This window comes from Pseudorasbora parva, chromosome 22 (assembly GCF_024679245.1).
Source record: "Pseudorasbora parva isolate DD20220531a chromosome 22, ASM2467924v1, whole genome shotgun sequence".
Lineage (NCBI taxonomy): Eukaryota > Metazoa > Chordata > Actinopteri > Cypriniformes > Gobionidae > Pseudorasbora > Pseudorasbora parva.
In genome coordinates this window covers 13,014,757-13,035,520 of record NC_090193.1, presented here as the reverse complement: position 1 = coordinate 13,035,520, position 20,764 = coordinate 13,014,757, and the positions used below count along the sequence as shown (strand labels likewise).

General features: G+C 46.8%; 2 protein-coding genes across 3 annotated transcripts in view; both read left to right on the top strand.

Moving 5' to 3' along the window:
• The window catches only part of LOC137057979 (bactericidal permeability-increasing protein-like), a 130,693-nt gene that overhangs the window by 103,734 nt on the left and 6,195 nt on the right, over window positions 1-20,764 (top strand). The window lies entirely within an intron of this gene.
• Window positions 7,934-11,445, top strand: LOC137058838 (uncharacterized). Its single transcript, XM_067432339.1, has one exon. It carries the CDS (start codon window positions 8,737-8,739, stop codon window positions 11,443-11,445), a length of 2,709 nt encoding a protein of 902 aa, XP_067288440.1. The 5' UTR covers window positions 7,934-8,736.

The window sequence follows — 20,764 nt, the reverse complement described above, 5'->3', positions numbered from 1 at the left end:
CTGATCGCCAAGAAGGCCTCGTCTAAGCGTTCCTGATGCCAGAAGCGCCAGGACGCTGAGGGTGGTTCCCCCCGTAGGGAAACGGTGTTTACCCCTGCCAACGGTACCCGTTTCCCTGCGGCACCCTCTGGGGGCTGCGCTGCCAACCCCGCCGCAATGCCGGGGCGCAGTCGGTCTCCGCGGGCCACCCGAGGGTGGTCCGCGCCCCCCTCGGGGGGGCCCCCGAGCAGTCAAGTCAGTTGTTCCCTGCCGGTCCGCCGCTTCAGGGCACTGTGCTTGTTGCTCAAAATACACCAGAGGCCAGCCTCGAGAGGCTGGTTCCCTTAGTAGATTTTCTAGACGAGTGGAAACATCTATCGAACATATCTCGTTGGGTCCTGCAGTTAATCGAAAGGGGATACGCCATTCAATTCAAAAGGCGGCCACCTCCTTTCAGCGGTGTCCTACCTACAGAGGTGGGCCCGGAGCAGGCTCTGGTAATGGCACATGAAGTAGAGACACTCCTGCAAAAGGGGGCTATAGAAAGGGTTCCTCCTCCCGGCAGGGAGTCTGGGTTTTACAGCCGTTACTTCATCGTGCCAAAGAAGGATGGGGGCTTACGCCCGATATTAGATCTGCGTCTATTAAATCGCAGTGGCCAAGCTCAAGTTCAAGATGCTCACACTCAGACAGATTGTGTCGCAGATCAAATCGGAGAATTGGTTTGTCACCATAGACCTCAAAGATGCGTATTTTTATGTCTCCATCTTTCCACATCACAGGAAGTTCCTGAGGTTTGCCTTCGGGGGAGAGGCATACCAATATCGAGTACTTCCTTTCGGTCTAGCTCTGTCACCCCGCACATTTACCAAGTGTGTGGATGCAGCTGTGGCGCTGTTGCGTCTGCAGGGCATCCGCATACTGATTTATATCGACGACTGGCTGATTCTAGCGAATACAGAACAAATGGCGGTTCAGCATCGAGATGCTGTTCTTGCACACATGTCGAAATCGGGGTTGAGGCTGAACGCCAAGAAGAGTGTGCTTTCTCCGGCTCAGAGAACCACTTTTCTAGGCGTGAACTGGGATTCGGTAATTATGCGGGCGCAATTATCGCCAACACGCATAGCATCGATCCTGGCAGCAGTCAAAGAGCAGAAGCTAGACCGGGCCGTCACTGTGAAGCAGTTCCAGAAACTGTTAGGTCTCATGGCAGCAGCGTCCAACGTTATACCTCTTGGCCTACTGTACATGAGGCCACTGCAGTGGTGGCTCAAAACAAAAGGATTCTCCCCGAGGGGAAATCCGCTCCGCACGATCAAAGTCAGGCAGCGATGCCTACGTGCTCTGGTCATGTGGAAAAACCCAGGGTTTTTATCTCAGGGTCCCGTGTTGGGGGCTCATGTTCGTCGCGTAACGCTAATGACAGATGCCTCTCTCACAGGCTTGGGGGGCGACCATGAGTGGTCGCTCATCCCAGGGTCTATGGCAGGAACATCAGCGGCACTGGCACATAAATCGGCTAGAGATGCTCGCAGTGTTTCTTGCATTGAAACAGTTTCTGCCCGACCTCAGGGGCCACCATGTGTTGATCAGGACAGACAACACATCTCGGTGGTCGCCTATATAAATCATCAGGGGGTCCCGTCTGTTGGACAAATTGGCACGTCGGATCCTCCTGTGGGCCCAAGAGAAATTGCTGTCAATCAGAGCAGTATATATCCCGGGGGTCCTGAATCAGGAAGCAGACAGCCTGTCGAGGCAGGGGCCGAGGCCCGGGGAATGGAGACTCCACCCAGAGGTGGTGGAGCTCCTATGGAAGGTATATGGGAAGGCAGAGATAGATCTATTTGCTTCGGGGGAGAATTCTCACTGCCCGCAGTGGTTTTCTCTGTCCCATCCAGCCCCGCTGGGGTTGGACGCCATGGTACAGGAGTGGCTGAGGCTTTCCCTGTACGCCTTCCCCCCGATTGTCTTGCTTCCAGGAGTTCTGGAGAGGGTACGCCGGGACGGGGCCCAAGTACTGCTAGTGGCTCCATACTGGCCGACCAGAATCTGGTTTCCGGACCTGATATCTCTCCTGGAAGGCTCTCCGATGGAGATTCCGACCAGGAGGGATCTACTCTCTCAGGCGGGCGGGAGATTCCTGCACCCACGCCCAGAGATGTGGAAACTGTGGGCCTGGCCTCTGAGGGGGCCAGGCTCATAGAGGAGGGTCTCTCGGCCGAGGTCGTTGAGACCATCCTTCACTCCAGAGCTCCGTCCACGAGGAAGCTGTATGCTTTGAAATGGAAACTTTTCTCAGCATGGTGCAGAGAACGCCAGTTGGACCCAGTTAACTGCCCGGTTGGTACAGTGCTGGAGTTCCTGCAGGCAAGGTTCTCGGCAGGGTTGACCCCCTCCACAATAAAGGTGTACGTGGCAGCCTTGGGTGCCTTCCACGTCCCTTTGGGTGGAGTGTCTATGGGAAGACACGCTCTTATTACACGTTTCCTCCGTGGTACCTTAAGGTTGAGGCCGGTTATGCACTCGAGGGTCCCAGAATGGGACTTGGCCATTGTCTTGCGGGGCTTGTCTGAGCCTCCGTTTAAACCCTTAGAGGAGGTTTCGGATTCCACACCCTCATAACTATCTTTCTTTTGGCCATCTCATCTCTCAAAAGAATAGGAGATATTCAGTCCCTGTCGGTTGGGCCCTCATGCCTAGTGTTTGCGCCTGGGATGGTAAAGGCTTTTCTGCATCCCAGGCCGGGTTACGTCCCCAAGGTTCCTACGAGCCCACGGGGCCCCATTACTCTCCAAGCCTTCTGTCCTCCTCCTTTCACGACATCAGACCAGGAAAGACTAAATCTGCTGTGCCCTGTTAGGGCGTTAGATACGTATGTCCACAGAGCTGCCTTGTGGAGAAAGACCGATCAATTGTTCGTCTGTTTCGGAGCCCCTAAGAAGGGGGCTCCAGTATCTAAGCAGAGAATGAGCAAGTGGGTGGTCGAGGCCATCTCACTTGCTTATGAGGCGGCCGGGCAGCCATCTCCACTGGCTGTCCGGGCGCACTCTACCAGGGGTATGGCTGCTTCTAAAGCACTTTTGTCGGGGGCTTCCCTCCATGATATTTGTAACGCGGCAGGCTGGTCGTCTCCGCTGACTTTTGTCAGGTTCTACGAGCTAGAGCTGGCATCTACTGCTGGGGCACAGGTACTCTCGTAATCGTGTGCGCTTCGGCTTCACACATACGAGACACTTGGTCCTATCGCGATGTGGGTATAAGCGTTCTCACAGCGTTTCGACGCAGCTCGAGTTCCCCGAAAGGGAACGTCTCAAATACGTATGTAACCCTAGTTCCCTGAGGGAATGAGACGCTGCGTCGCTCTGCCATACTCCCGGCGTGCCCGTGATCACTTACTTCAGGCTTTATCAGAAGCTAGTTCCTGTTTGTTTTCACAGACACTTTATAGCTTCCGGTCGATGACGTCATCACGCCGACGATTGATCGATTTTCCGATGGAATGGTTCTACAGGCGCTTCACGACGCATTAACGCAGAGGCGTTCTCACAGCGTTTCGACGCAGCGTCTCGTTTTACGTATGTAACTAGGGTTACATACGTAACCGAGACGTTACCTCTCATCTGCACCCACATTACCCATCAGCTTACTTCTCTGGCACACCACTGGTGTTATTGAGTCCAACTATCAAAATCTGTGTGGCAAAAGTTGCGTGACCCACAAAGATGCAGTTACAGGTAGCTAACGCATCAGTATTTAAATGTAACTATGCAGTAGGCACAACTTTTATGTCAGACAGTACACTGAGTTTTAAACAAGGGATGAAGTCTAATTAATTAATGCTATTGCAAAATAAAGCCACAGAACCGTTGTACGGCTGACTCGTTGAGCTGTGCTGTTCATGAATAAATCTGATCCTTTAAACAAATTGGTTGAGTGAATGATTCAATGTCCCATTGATATCCACTTGCTTCATTCCTGATTCAGCGTTTTAAACAAATCTGTTGAATGAATGACTCACTGACTGACTAGACCTATTATTAAGACAGTGATGTGCTGCCACCTACTAGGGTCTTAATAACTGTCATAATCTAAGAATAGTTTCATAAATAAAAAGAATTTCAAAAGATTAGGCCTATTCAAAATATTATATTTAAACCTTTAATTATACAGTGATTTTTGTGCCATAATTAAACAAACAAATCCAGCATTTTGCAAACAAACACGATCTGCTTTGCAAAGGAAAACTCAACTTGCAAACAAACAGAAAGCGATGTGCAAATACAAAGAACAGTTTGAGCGAAAATGTAGAGGAGTATCAAATATATGTATTGTGTTTTGCAAATAAATGAGTGAGCATGCATATTTCACAAATAAATACAAACCATCCTACAAATTGCATGTAACCTTTGAACAAATACCAAATCCAGTCCACATAAATGCATACATGTTTGTTACTATCTCTCAGCTTAATTTTCTCACAAATGCAGTTCAGGCAGATTTTCTCACAAATGCAGTTCAGGCAGATTTTCTCACAAATGCAGTTCAGGCAGATTTTCTCACAAATGCAGTTGAGCAACTTCCTCTACCAGAGCAGCAGATGGCGCTTTGGGTCAATTTACGATTTTCAAACACGTTTTCAGATGAAAATGAGCGAGGAACCGGATGCAGTAATTCTGTCTTACTGTATCTATTATTAATCATTTTGAGATTTTCACTTTGTCAACCCTATTTCATAAAACCAAAACAAAAAAACATAAAAATATATAGATATTATTGTGACCAACAAGTGCAAAATCAGTAGTGACATTATGGCTGAAAACATTTTTGCTATGGCTAGTTTTTTCTCATTAAAATGCATGCATCCATCCTCCATATCATTTATCCACTGTAGTGTAACGGAATATAAAAAAGTATTTACTTTTATGTAATTTGTACATTTGATGATACAATTCAAATGAGAACATTCAAAACAGTGTAAGGATGTATCGTGTCACAATATATTACAATACAAAAATGCAACAATATGTATTGTGTATTAAAGTTTAGACAGATTTAGTTACTGTCACATTAAATATGGTAAATCCTGATAAAATAAAATATATTTTAAGCAGAGTAGGCTATATATTATAAGCAGAATGATTAATATTTGTTTTTCTGCTGTCACCATTTCCCTGTGTATGGGGGAGAAGGACCAAGCCCAGCCAACTATAGTTCACCTCTGATGCAATATAAAATTAAGCACTTTAATGAACACTGTTAAAACTATACCATTTTAACTATTTTTGTTCAAAGTATTGTGGGTGTATTGCACTGCAGGGTCGTAACCACCATAGACATTGAAGGGGAAAAGTAATAATTAGATAATTAGAAAGGGCCAAATTGACCCCCCAGAGGCTCTGTATGTTGTTGTTGTGATGACAAAAAAGTTTAAAAGTAACATTTTAGTCGGTTTTGCCTCAGGTCTAACTGTGCTTGTCAATGTCAAAATGATTGAGATGGCCAATCAAATCAAAGTAGGTGGGGTTTGCGTTCTCTTTTGGCTTGTGCATACAGCCTTCACACACAGACGAGCCAATCTATCGCTTAATGCCGTTGCGTAGAAAAACTCTAATCCCTGTGTCCCTGCTCTTAATATACAATCATTGAATATCTTTGATTTTAATGAAGAAGAAAAGAAAAAAAAACTACATAAGAGCGGATTAGAACCAGAAACCTTTGACACGGTTAACATAAATTCTACCACCAGACCAGCAAGGTATACAGATGTATATAAGCCGCTCGATGTATTTATTCACTAAGGCAAAGAATCTCGGGACTAATAATTTATTTAACTCAAATTAATGCAAATACTGTTTGTGAATAGTCCAAAAAGGCTTACCCCCCCCCCCCCCCCCCCCCCAAAAAAAAGAGTGAATTATTACATGCCTGAAATCTGCTGTTTTGGAAGAGAATTGCATTTGTGAGAAAATCAGCGCGAACTTCATTTTTGAGAAAATCAGCGCGAACTGCATTTGTGAGAAAATCTACACGAACTGCATTTGCACATCGCTCTCTGTTTGTTTGCAAGTCGTGTTTTCCTTTGCAAAGCAGATCGTGTTTGTTTGCAAAATGATGGATTTATTTGTTTAATTATGGCACAAAATTCATTCCATATTTAATCTCATAACACTATATGTAATTGTAATTATGTGTTAATCTTCCGAGCAGCATTAAAACAGTTTACAAATAGGTCTAAATGCCACTTCAGAATTCATAAAAAGAGGACAAATATATTAAAAAAAATATTAGAATTCTTGCCTTTATTTATATAAAATAATTGCCCTAAAAAATTATAAAGCTATATTATCTAAAAACAAACAAACAACAACAAAAAAACTAAAAACGAATAGAATAACAACCAAAACAGCAGATGCGCTGTGATAGTAAGCTTAGCTTAAGCTTCATCCCTTGTCCAAAACTCAGTTTGCTGTCTAAAATAATAGATATGACTGCACTGCAGCATATTTAGCCTACACTTAAATTGATACTGGTCTGCGCTTCGCTAGAATGTATCTATCTTTCGCTGTCCAGTGGGTCTCGCAGCAGATGCAATGTAGCCTACATTAATATTTCTGAAATAATAAATCAGCTAATATTTCTCTAGCACGTTGGTTGTCGAATCCATGCTTATAATTAAGAGAACCCTTTCTCGTCCCAGTCCAGCGCGATCTGTGTCAAATAATTAGTCCGGTTGTTTGATGAGAGAGAGAGTTTATTAAACACTTTAAGAATCCGTCCAGCAGCATGAAAATGCATATAAATAGTACAAGTATGCAATGTTGTGGAAAATATACGCCAAAACAAATTTTGGCGTGCATATGCTACGGTGTTTTTCGCGTGCATATGATACGCACTTTATGCCATATTATAAGGACGAACCCTCCACCAACACCCCCATCCTACCCAAGAGCGTGTCATATGCACACCATAAAGTGCGTATCATATGCACATGAACAACAGCGTACCATATGAAAGCCAAAATGTGTTTTGGCGTATACATTCCATGATATTGCATACTTGTACTATACACATTTACTTGTGATCGGGTTGGCTATTCTGCATGGAACCGTTGGAAACACCGAGAGCAGCACGGGTAGATCTTTGGTTGACCAATCAGCGGAAAGGGGCGTTTAATGTAAGCCCACACGTAGATATTGAATATTCAAGCTTTTATCCATTTTCTATCCCTGAGCCTAAAAATATAAAATCAAACAGAAATCTCATTTTAAATTTTTTTTCATTTAATTTTTTGGAGGTGGGACCCGACAGCTGTGGACCGTTTTGCTCCCGAGGTGCATGAGGAGTGCACGCAGTCTGGGAGATCACTGTGTCTTCCCACGACCGTTCGGTGGCCTCCTCCGCCTTCTCTGCCCTCGAGGCATCGCGGCCTAAGGGTACACTGGGGTCCCTCCCCCTCAGTCAGAGGCTCTGTTGCGCACTACGGTGTCCACGGAGTGCTTTGACCTGACATGGTGAGGCTATCCTAAGCGGCCTCCCAAGCCTGTTGGCTCGTCTACTTCGGTGGCATAGTTCAGCAGTGCTACGGGGTAAGATGCATATGCACAAGGACAGAGCTGATCCAGGGCTTACAAGCTGCGTGCCGCCACTGATCCCGCCCCGCGGGTGGTGTAGGTGACCACATGCCCCCTGGGTCAGGAGATGTCCACAGCTGTGGTCCGGGAAAGACAATTGGCCTTACTTGGTTGATGTGGGAAGGCTGAGTGAGCCCGCCTCCTCAACTCGCCCATATCCCAGGCTGGCCTTATTGGCAGCACGGTCGAGGGCTGCGCCCAACAGTTCTTGGTCATCCCCAGAGGCAGACTGTGATGATGAACACAGGGCTCATCATCACGTGAACATTCGTTCACATTATTATTGTTTTGATTTATTATTTTTATGATTTGTTTATTAGTTTCATAATTATAATTTGTCTTAAAGTCTTGGGTTCATTCCGAGTTGCTTAGCTGAGGGCAGCTATTGAACCCAGACTTTGTGGACTGTTATATTTTCTTTATTTAGTATTGTTTATAGTGTGATCAATGATATTCATGATTTGAATTGTGTTTAAATGTGAATGTGATAGCACTGTTGGTCTAAACCATTATTCTTGTGTTAGGGGTGGTAGCTGAGTCGACCCCCGTAGATGGTATGATCCATGAGTGTTTGGCGGGAAATTTGCTTATACAAGCCTGAGTGTTTGTAGGTTCAGGGAGTTGGGCCAGGGACAGCCCAAGGGCTGTAGCATGTATGGCTATGCTGTGAGGTGAGGCCTAATGCCTAGTTTGCTGTTCTCAGCATTTGTATTAATGTTTTGTGTTGTTTAATTTGAGTATTTTGTTTATTTCGTCATCTTTGTTTTGAATTTAATTTGGAGCACGTGTGTAGAGACAGCTGTCTGAATAAAACATCACTTGGACTGTAAGTTGGCCAGCGTTGTACTCCAATCATTTCATCAGTCCCCGGGCTTGCCGGCAAACAGGAACAACTCTACAAGGTAAACTGCAAACACCCAGCCCTTCACCCCTGGTGGGGTAAGCCATACCAACCCCAGGTGGCTGTGGTAGTTGTGGCTTTACGACACATGGTGGCAGCGGTGCTTCCAGGCCTTAAAGGGGAAAGGAGTACACAAGCAAGAAAACTAAGCAGTCACAGCTGTGCCTCGTTTAAAGGAAAGCAGCAGACGCTGATTTTCCGGCGAGTTCATAACAATCAATGCCGCCAAAGAAACAAGATGGGGCGAGGGGCAAAGACGACGGTAGACCAGCAGAGCAGCTTGAGGTGGCAAGTTCGTCTCTAGCACAGGATGAAATGGCGTCAGAGAGTACGTCAGGGCAGATTGCTGCAATGCTGCAAACTTTTCTACATAGTCAGCAACAAAGAGAAGACCGGCTGGAAAAGGAAGTGCAACGTAACGAGCACAAATATCGTGTACTTCAACATCAGTTTGTACAACTTCAGTCTGAGGTTCATCAAGAAAGGCAAGAACGACTGCTAGGAGGAACGTCAGAGGTGGGTGAGACACCAGCGGCTGCAGAGGGGCTTTCGGCTCCAATAGTTCGTACGAGACGACAACAAGAACGAAATGAAGGGACTACTTCAGCAGGGGCAGACGCAAGGGAAAGACAAGGTAACTGTTTAACAAGTTTTAACAGCCCTAGAATGCTCCCATGGTCAAGTGAAGAGGACATTGAGCATTATTTAATGACTTTTGAACGTATTGCTCAAGCGTGCAATTGGCCGAGACCAGACTGGGTGTTACATCTCTTACCGTTGCTAACAGGCAAGGCAAGAGCAGCTTATGTGGCCATGGAGCCTGATGATTCATTGAACTATGACTGCGTTAAACAAGTGATACTTGACAAGTTTGAAATTAACCCAGAAACATTCCGGCAACGGTTCAGAGCATTCAATGTACGCGACGATGAAACGCCACGAGAGCTGTATGTAAGACTTAAAGATCTGTATGGAAAGTGGATGGTCCCGGGGCGACGAACCAAACAAGAGATTGGTGATCAAATCGTGCTGGAACAGTTTCTCAAATTGCTGAATCCAGAAGTAAGGACGTGGGTAAAGCAGAATGGCCCTACTTCAAGCAAACAAGCTGCAGAACTGGCAGAGACCTTCATGGCGGCAAGGCGATCGTTACATCAGCCGAGACGGTGGCAAGGCGTCAACCACAGCGCAATCGGTAAGTCTGGGGATGCTAAGGGTGGTGGTCTGAGAAATTTTGATGATGACGATAGTCGAAAGTTAGAAACTAGTTCTGCACAGAGTAACAATAGGCAGGCAGGAGGTGTTAGCCAGTACAACAGACGGTCAGTAATTATATGTCATGCATGTGGCCAGCCAGGACATAAAAAACCTGATTGTCCGGTGCAGAATGTGTCTAATACGCGCCTGTGTTATGAGTTAAGATCTTCATTGAAGCTGAATGAGATTGAACTCAATACTGATACAATAGTTGAGGTGAAGATTGGAAACACAGTGTTTAAAGCATTGGTAGATTCAGGTTCAAGTCAGACATTAGTGAGACCAGAGTGTTTGGGAAAGTCAAATGTACTGAGACAGGATAAGCTGAGAGTCTGTTGTATTCATGGTGACGAAAAAGAGTATCCCAAAACCGAGATTGTGATGGCAATTGGAGGCCAGGCCTACAGTTTGATTGTGGGTGTAGTTGACAAAGCACCTTACCCAGTGATATTAGGCAGAGATGTACCAGTGTTGGTGGATTTGTTGCAGAGTGACAAAAGGGTAGCGGAGGCTATGGTTGTAACAAGAGCACAGGCTAAACAAGAAGAGTCCAGTAAACAGCTTTTACAGGATTTACCTTTTAATGTGGTTGCTAAAGATAGAAAATCTAAGAGGGAGAAACGTCATGATAAAGTTGTGGGTACGGAAGTGAGGGAAACTGTGCCAAAACCGAATACTGATGAGCTTGAGCAAATTCCTCATGATATTGTGCAGTTACAAAGGCAGGATGAAACTTTGAAGCCATTGTTTGAGAAAGCTAAAACCAGTAATACAGCATCAACATTAATTCAGAAAGATCAGCTGAGGGTTAAAGATGACAAGTTGTATTTGGTGAGTGCGGAATGTGAGAGATTGGTAGTACCGGAGGCGATGAGGTTAAAGGTATTACAATTGGGGCATTCAGTGCCATGGGCAGGACATTTAGGTCAACAGAAAACGCTGTCTAGAATTGCTAGCAGGTTTTATTGGCCCAAACTTTATACTGATGTTGTTGATTTTTGTAAATCATGCCCAGAATGTCAGTTGGTGAGGCCAGCTAGAAAGAGTGACAGAGCACCTATGGTAAGCTTGCCTATCATTGACATACCATTTTCTCGTATTGCAATGGACATTGTAGGCCCTTTGGAAAGGAGTAGAGTGGGTAATAGGTACATATTGGTAGTTGCAGATTACGCTACTCGTTATCCGGAGGTGTTCCCTCTCAGAAACATCAAGACAAGGCAGGTGGTGAATGCACTAGTTCAACTGTTTTCTCGGGTAGGATTGCCTAAAGAGATAATCACAGATCAGGGCACTAACTTTACATCTAGGTTAATGAAACAAGTTTGCTCAATGTTACGCATACATCCGATACAGACCACTCCTTATCATCCTCAGACTGACGGTATGGTGGAGAGATTCAATCAGACATTGAAGTCAATGCTACGCAAGTTTGTGTCTGATACAGGTGCGGATTGGGACCAGTGGTTGCCATATTTAATGTTCGCTTACCGGGAAGTTCCACAGTCATCAACAGGTTTTTCACCATTTGAGATGCTATATGGACGTCAAGTTCGTGGACCGTTGTGTAGTGAACAGCACATTCTAGGGCCCAGTTTATGGTCGGGCCCCTCTTTGCCCGTAACAGTGGACAAAGGTTTGCTCCATTTTGATTGGATCTTGTTGGACTAGCACAAACAAGATGTCCAATGCCATCAGATAAAGATGCTTGGACAACAGCCAGACACCTCTTTGAGGGCAAGAAGAAGACCTCTAGTACCAAGCCCAGGAAGGACAGGACTTCTCATTGGTCCACATGCAGTTTCTGCCCTTCACCCATCTAGAGACGGATCCCTAATGACCTGATTTGTGACGGCCATAAACATTCCTCGGGACCTCAGCAGTAGTGGGTGAAACAAAGAAAGACCAAAACTGATCCATCCAAATCCATTCACAACTATGTTTGGAAACCTTAAGACTGATGTAAACTACACATATCCATCTCATACTTATTCAGAGAAATAAGTATTCTCAGTGACAGCTATTTGTAATGCAACATCTTCCACAAATTCAGCTGTTAATGAACAAATGAATGAACACATGACAGTTCAATCTTTTTCCATCATGTTTGGTGTCTATGTGTTTAGTATATTGCCAAGGGTATTCTGATGGTGGTTTGGAAAGTGAGAAATGCATTGATGAACTTTAAAGACCCTTTAAAGACTTCTAACTGTGTACAGTATGCAAATGAGTTCCACAGGGGAAAGAAGGGTGGGCCACACTGTGTGCCCTCTCTGATGCCAGCAGCCAATAGCAACACTGGAATGGAGAAGCGCCAAATTGCAATCTCCTCCTATTCGGAAAAGGATAAAGGTACCCTTTCAATAGACACTCCTTGTTCTGAGTCTGTCCCCTGAGGATTAGACTGTAACAGAACAATCAGGTTCTGAGTCTTCTCCATGTGAGAGACAAACAGTTCACCAAGTTCTGAGTCTGTCCCCTGAGGATTAGACTGTGACAGAGCAACCGAGTTCTGAGTCTGTCTGCCGAGGATTAGACTGTGACAGAGCAATCAGGTTCTGAGTCTCCACATCCGAGAGACAAACAGTTCACCAAGTTCTGAGTCTGTCCGCCAAGGATTAGACTGTGACAGAGCAACCAAGTTCTGAGCCTCTGGTTTAACCAGAGAGACAACACAAGATCCGAGGATCTGAATCTACAGCTTGTGAGGCAGTGACAGATATGACAACGTTCTGAGCCTCCAGCCTGTGAGGAAAGAGACATTAACCAACACTACGTTCAGAGTTTCAGTCCAGCGAGACGACTACAGCACGTCCCGAGTCTCCATGCTAAAGAGATCAGAGCAGATTGACCAAGTGTCTGGTCCAAAGAGGCAGAAGACACACAGAGACATTTGCAACAAGGTTAAGCTCAGGAGAGCAAACCTTCACTTCAAGGTTCCTTCATCTGCGTGTTCCAGATTAAGGACCTTCTGCACCTACTTCAGGGCCTCATCTGCGTGTTCCAGATTTTAGGACCCTTTGGTGCCCCAGGAGATTAGCATCCCACAGATCTTCGTGTTCAAGGCTGTTGAAACAGATTCCAGCTCCTTTCTTTACTGCACTGTCTCCCAGCAAAACCATTGGAAGAAGTCATCACCATCGGACTGCTTACTCAACCACGTGGAACGTAAATATCACTTAACCAAACCTCTTTCTAGAGACCTTGGCATTGTTGATTATTATCAGTATATGATTTTCTAATTTACATTAGAGGTAATATAACTGATGCTAGTTAATAACAAATAATCTTTCGTTTATTTGTTTGATACATAATAAGGTTCTTCACCTTAGTTTCAGAGAAACAACAGTTTATCTTTCCGTAAGATAACGTATCTCTTCTATAGCCACACTTAACTTACTCACATGTATTTTACGCATTTTACGCACTTTATTCCTTTATCATTCATTGTATTCATTTAGTAGTTGTGTTAATTGTTCTGTTTATCTTTTGTTAATAAAATCTATTTTATTACAATTGTGTCTTCCTTGTGCTGATAAGGCAGAAAAGGCTCTACAAGTTAGAAATCTCACCAATCTTTCAGATAAATCAGCTGACCAACTCTCCCCCCCTTTACATTCATTATAAATGACTGGGCAGCCTCCTGTGCGGAGTGTTCTCATACAGCCAAGGTAAAAGGCCTTGACTAGTGTCCCAAACTAAGAGGGGGGAAGGTGGTCATCTGATGTACTCATAACCACACCTTAAGTGACGTGTGATCCTAATTCACAACGTCAGCGGTGACGTGAGTACCAATCACTCTCTTACTTAGTGTCCTTGGGTGGACAAAAGTAAAAATCACTACAGTTGGATGTGCTAAAAGAGGCTTGGGAAGGAGGTAATGCACGTGAGCAAACAAACATTCTGTCATATGTTATGAAGATGAGAGAGAAATTGGACTCGATGACGGAGGTGGTGAGGGCTAACATGACACAAGCACAGCAGCAGCAAAAACACTGGTACGACCAGTCAAGTAGGAAAAGGATGCTGATGCCAGGTCAGAAGGTACTGTTATTACTTCCTACTTCTGAAAGTTCACTGTTGGCTAAATGGCAAGGACCATATGAAGTGCTTAGAAAGCTAAGTCACACGAACTATGAGATCTCTGTACCTGATCGTAAGAAAAAGTCTCAAATTTTTCACATTAATCTTTTGAGGCCTTGGAACGAGAGAAAGGGTTCGTGGTCAGAGCAGTTGTGGGCGAGGAAAGTGGAGGACGAAGAGGAGTTGGAGGAACAATATTTTCCGGTAAATCCAAAGCCAACTTTCCCACTGATAGACCACCTATCACCTAAGCAGCAAAAAGAGTTCCAGAACCTGGTACCAGGGGGTCTCTTTTCAGACAAGCCAGGAAAAACAACACTTTTGTACCATAATATTCGTCTGTTAGCAACAGAGCCGATCAGGCAAACACACTGCAGAGTACCAGCACGCCTGATTCCAGCCCTTAAAGAGGAAGTGCAAGTGATGCTGGAGTCGGACATCATTGAGCCTTCAACAAGCGAGTGGTGTAGCCCAGTCGTACTGGTGCCAAAGAAAGACGGAACGCTCAGATTCTGCGTGGACTTCTCAAAACTGAATGCGGTATCAGCTTTTGATCCGTACCCGATGCCAAGAGTCGACGAGCTGATCGAACGACTAGGCAAAGCTAAGTATTTGACAACTTTAGATCTGTGTAAAGGTTATTGGCAAGTGCCATTGTCTGATTCTGCTAAGAACTTGACTGCTTTTCGTGTTCCGGCAGGGCTATTTCATTTCAAGTACATGCCATTTGGTCTGCACGGGGCCGCAGCAACCTTTCAACGCCTGGTTGATCAAGTGTTACGGGGTCTGGACAGTTTTGCAGCAGCGTACATTGACGACATTGTCATCTTCAGTGAGTCCTGGGAACAGCACCTGGGGCACCTGGCAAAGGTGTTTGAAAGAATTCAACAGGCAGGCCTGGTGGTAAACTCAAAGAAATGCCAGATTGCTAAAGAGGAAGTTTCTTTCTTGGGCTATGTTGCTGGAGGAGGATCAGTGAGGCCTCAAGTGGACAAACTACAAGCAATTTTGGCATGTGCACCGCCAGCAACGAAGAAAAGTGTCAGGTCATTTTTGGGCTTGATAGGTTGGTACAGAAGGTTTATACCTAACTTTGCCAGCAGAGCTGCTCTGTTGACTGATCTTACAAAAAAAAGTAGTTCCACTAAAGTCAAATGGACATCCGAATGCGAACGTGCTTTTAAAGACCTTAAGACTTGTTTGTGTAAAGACCCCGTTTTGCAGAGTCCGAACTTTGATTGTCCTTTTGTGGTACAAACAGATGCATCTGAGCTAGGACTGGGTGCAGTACTGCTACAGGGTGAAGGGGAAGATCGCCATCCTGTGCAGTACATAAGCAGAAAGCTTTTTCCTCGAGAGACTAAGTATTCCACAATTGAGAAAGAGGCTCTAGCCATCAAATGGGCCTTGGACACTTTAAGGTACTATCTGATTGGTAAAAGACTTTGTGCTTGAGACAGACCATAGAGCTTTGCAATGGCTCGGAAGAATGAGAGACACTAATGCAAGAATAACACGATGGTATTTATCCCTTCAACCTTTTAAATTTGAAATCCAGTATAGACCAGGAGTGTTGAATGTTATGGCAGACTTTTTGTCATGTCACTCCTGAGGTCGTGACTGTTTAGAGGGAGGGGGGTGTGTGATGATGAACACAGGGCTCATCATCACGTGAACATTCGTTCACATTATTATTGTTTTGATTTATTATTTTTATGATTTGTTTATTAGTTTCATAATTATAATTTGTCTTAAAGTCTTGGGTTCATTCCGAGTTGCTTAGCTGAGGGCAGCTATTGAACCCAGACTTTGTGGACTGTTATATTTTCTTTATTTAGTATTGTTTATAGTGTGATCAATGATATTCATGATTTGAATTGTGTTTAAATGTGAATGTGATAGCACTGTTGGTCTAAACCATTATTCTTGTGTTAGGGGTGGTAGCTGAGTCGACCCCCGTAGATGGTATGATCCATGAGTGTTTGGCGGGAAATTTGCTTATACAAGCCTGAGTGTTTGTAGGTTCAGGGAGTTGGGCCAGGGACAGCCCAAGGGCTGTAGCATGTATGGCTATGCTGTGAGGTGAGGCCTAATGCCTAGTTTGCTGTTCTCAGCATTTGTATTAATGTTTTGTGTTGTTTAATTTGAGTATTTTGTTTATTTCGTCATCTTTGTTTTGAATTTAATTTGGAGCACGTGTGTAGAGACAGCTGCCTGAATAAAACATCACTTGGACTGTAAGTTGGCCAGCGTTGTACTCCAATCATTTCATCATTCCCCGGGCTTGCCGGCAAACAGGAACAACTCTACAAGGTAAACTGCAAACACCCAGCCCTTCACCCCTGGTGGGGTAAGCCATACCAACCCCAGGTGGCTGTGGTAGTTGTGGCTTTACGACACAGACTGAGGCCATCAAACACTTACTGCCCCGGCGGCCCGCTGCTGCACCTAAAGTGCCGCCGGCACAGTTACCTCAGCCTCCTCGCCGCTGAGGGCGACCTCCTGCAACCTCCTGCGACCCCCTCGCTCCCGCGTGGCCACAGCAGCATCCTTCACTCGGGCCACACCGCAGAGCGGCGCTTCCTGGTGCGGACAGCTCTGGGATAGGCAGTTCTTTCAGGGGACGGTGGCAGGACCGCTCCTTCCCCCGGGGGAGGGCCGGGGGAGAATCTTTTGTTCACTCTGTATTTCACCCTATGTAAAGAAAGAACTGATTAACCCATCCCTGAGCACCCAGAGACCGGTGACGGCAATGCGCGCCACCCCTGGGCACGCAGCTCTCGTCCCTCTCTGTCGCCAGCCCCCTCTCAGAGCAGACACCAGTGGAATGTGAGTTCTTCCCTGGTCTCCTCTGTCAGGGCGCAGCCGTTACCAGTTCCCCCACACCGGGCCACTATGCCACCCACGTCCGGGCCGGTAAAGCTGCTTCGCTGTCCCACCGTGGGTAGGCTGTTCTCCGTATGACCCCGTTGGTGCACTTCCTGGGATCCTGGCTTCAGCTTTAGGGACTGTCCCGCTGGGTTGCGCGGACCATCAGGCTTGGGTACGCGATTCAGTTTGTGCGGGCTCCTCCCCAATCCCGGGGTGTCCGCTACACCATGGTGGGGCCCTATGCCCCTGTCATGCATACAGAGATCGTTACCCTACTGCCGAAGGGCGCGATCAAGCCCGTCCCTCTGGCCAAGATGAAGTCCGGCTTCTACAGCCCTTACTTCATTGTACCAAAGAAAACCAGTGGGTTATGCCCAATCCTGGACCTTCGCGTCCTTAACCGATCCCTTCATAGGCTTCCGTTCGGGATGTTGACTGCGAAATGCCTTTTCGAATGCATTCATCCACACGATTGGTTTGCAGCGATCGACCTGAAGGGCGTACTTCCATGTGTCCATCATTACGCAACACAGACCGTTCCTTTGGTTTGCGTTCAAAGGCCGGGCATATCAGTATGCAGTATTCCCATTCGGGCTAGCTCTGTCCCCTCGCGTCTTCACGAAGATTGTCGAGGCAGCCCTTGCGCCACTCAGGCAGAGGGGTTTGCGTCCTGAACTATCTCGACGACTGGCTCATACTGGGCCACTCCCGGGAGCAGGTGTGCGAACACAGAGACCTGGATCTCCACCACTTAGCTCGTCTGGGCCTTCAGGTCAACTGGGAGAAGAGCAAACTCTGCCCCACGCAGAGGAGCTCTTTTCTCGGTATGGAGAACGACGCGGTCGCCATGTGCGCGCAGCTTACCGGCGAGCGTGAGCAGTCACTGCTGACTTGCCTCCGTCAAATAGAGAGCAAGAGTGCAGTTCCACTGAAACTGTTTCAGAGGCTTCTGGGGCAAATGGCATCTGCAGCAGCGGTGACGCCGCTCGGATTGCTTCATATGAGACCGCTTCAGCCCTGGCTTCGCGATCAAGTCCTGAGATGGGCATGGCAGTCTGGCATGCTCCGGGTCCCAGTGACTCGGGCCTGCATACAGACACTCACCCAGTGGTAGAACCTCAGTTTTCTACGGGCAGGTGTTCCCTTAGAACGAGTTTCCAGGCATTTTGTTGTGTCAACAGATGCTTCCACTACGGGTTGGGGTGCCATGTGCAATGGACATGCTGCCGCGGGCTCCTGGACATAGAGCCAGCACCACCTGCCTGTCAATTGCCTCGAGTTGCTGGCAGTACGGTTCGCCCTGCACCGCTTCCGAGCGTTGCTGAAGGGTCAACACGTACTAGTCAGGTCGGACAACACGGCCATTGTAGCGTACATCAGCCACCAGGGCGGTCTACGCTCCCACCGCATGTCCCAACTCACCCGCCATCTCGTGTTATGGAGTCAGAAGCGCCTGAGGTCCCTTCGTGCTGTCCATATCCTGGGGATCCTGAACCGTGCAGCCGACGAGCTCTCACGGATTCAGCCAATCCCTGGGGAGTGGAGACTCCATCCCCAGTCGGTCCAGCTAATCTGGGATCAGTTCAGGGACGCACAGGTAGATCTGTTTGCCTCCCATGACTCGTCCCATTGCAGCCTGTACTATTCCCTGACCGAGAGCACGCTCGGCACTGTTAGGGGTTAACAGCTTATGACCCAGGACCAGTAGTGAAGAAATGAAGACAGAGTCAGGATTCCAATTAAATAAAAGAAAAATTTACTTAAGAATAGTTTGCAGTTTCAAAAGCAGAAGCCAGCTTCAAGTCTCACAAGGAGTTCGTAGGCCGCGCTCCCTCTCTCACCGTCTCATTGCCTCGCCCTATCGTACATACAATTGTCCCAACAGTTATACCGTTTTCAAGGTCTTATCCACGTCATTACTGCGATGTGGATGGTTCTGATTGGCTCAGAGACAATGCACAGTCATGGTAAATTTCCACTCGAGTCAGTTAATCTGATGCACGTTTCCACTGACGTGTCACTTGTTGATGCTTTCACCCCAGAATCAGGCCCGTAGTGACCTTCCAGATCTGGAGCAGGTGCCAGCTTGCCCAGAACAACAAGTCCACCCATCTCTTAGGCTGCCCATTGAACACCATTCTGATCTGTAACATAGAATATTGCGCACATACACAGATACACAGTCTCTCCAAGGTTGGAGCTGATTAAGCTCCAGTTCTAACTAGTTCTTACCAAAACATACTGATAACATGTGCTTTCATTTAGTGAGAGGGACACACAATAGTACAGGCAATATTCATCTTGAGTCTTTAGTGTTTCAGTAAAAGGAAATATAAAAGAAATAAAACATAATTAAATGAAAGACAAATCCATATTTCATATCTGGAAGCCGGGCTAAGTGAGCAAACGCTGTTACTGCACTCCTGACATGTTAGGGGTGTGTGATACCTCCAAAATCCAAACATATGACCTTGTTGCCAGTATTTAGTGACACATCACACATCTCTAGGCCAGACCCTCAGTCACTCCTCAGAGACCAAATATACACTTTAGAAAACAAGAAACTAAAACAAAATCATAACTGGATAGAATCATTATAATAATATAGGTAATATAGGAAGATAAATATTAATTAAGGTTTTGATTATGAAGTTAATTAGGATATGAATATATACAGGTATATTGAAGCGGCAGTGGATTTCAGAATCCCCCCCTTCAGCACGGATGCACTGGCGCACAGCTGTACGTGGGGCCTAAGCAAGTATGCGTTCTCGCCAGTGAGCCAGGTCAGGGAGGACAAGGAGCAGGTCATGTTGTTCACCCCGTATTGGCACGGCCGGACCTGGTTCCCAGAACTAGTACTCTTTGCGACAGCCCCTCCCTGACTGATTCCTCTGAGACAGGATCTCCTCTCTCAGAGACGGGGCACCCTGTGGCACCCGCGTCCCGATCTCTGGAACCTCCACGTGTGGCTCCTGGATGGGACATGGGAGGTTTGAGTAACTACCACCTCCCGTGGTGGCTACCATCACTTCCGCTAGGGCCGAGTCCACGAGGCAGGCCTATGCATTCAAGTGGAACCTCTTCATCAGTTGGTGCTCTTCTCACCAAGAAGACCCCTGGGAATGCCTGATCGGGTCGGTGAGGTCATTTCTCCGAGAAGGGTTGGATCGAAGGCTGTCTCCTTCCACCCTGAAGGTTTATGTGGCTGCGATTGCCGCCTACCATGACCTCTTGGACGGTAAACCGGTAAGTAAGCACGACCTGGTCATCAGATTCCTAAAGGGGTGCGAGGAGACTGCTTCCTCCTCGTGCTCCTCTCGTACCCTTTTGGGGACCTCTCTACTGAGGCTCTACTTTACTGTTTAATTACTCTACAGAGGGCCCCATTGAGCCTTTGCGGTCAGTAGATGTTAAGTTCTTGTCTATGAAGACAGCGCTCCTGACTGCACTGGCCTCTATCTAGAGGGTAGGGGACCTGCATGCATTTTTGGTTGACGAAGCGGGCCTGGAATTCAGGCCGGGTGACTCTCACGTGATCCTGAGACCCCAGCCTGGATATGTGCCCAAGGTTCCCACCATTCCGTTCTGAGACCAGGTGGTGAACCTGCAAGCGCTGCCTTTGGAGGAGGCAGACCCAGCCTTGGCACTGCTCTGTTCAGTACGCACTCTTCGCGCTTACGTAGACAGGCGGTGTTTCAGGACCTCAGACCAGCTCTTTGTCTGTTATGGTGGGAAGCTGAAAGGGAAGGCTCTCTCAAAGCAAAGGTCTCACTGGATAGTGGACACCATTGTTTTGGCATACCAGCAGCAGGGGCGCCCATGCCTCCTTGGGGTTAGGGCACATTCCACTCGGAGTGTGGCCTCCTTTTGGGCTTTAGTGCATGGCACTCCACTAACAGACATCTGCAGAGCTGCAGGCTGGGCAACACCGAACACATTCTCCAGATTTTACAATCTCCGAGTGGAGCCTGTATCCAACTATGTACTTGCCTCTACAAGTGGCCGGAAATGGATTGGTTCAGGTGTCTTCGCT

What these genes read in the sequence shown, in the direction of transcription:
- LOC137058838 (XM_067432339.1), top strand. Translation starts at nt 8,737, where the DNA reads ATGCCGCCAAAGAAACAAGATGGGGCGAGGGGCAAAGACGACGGTAGA.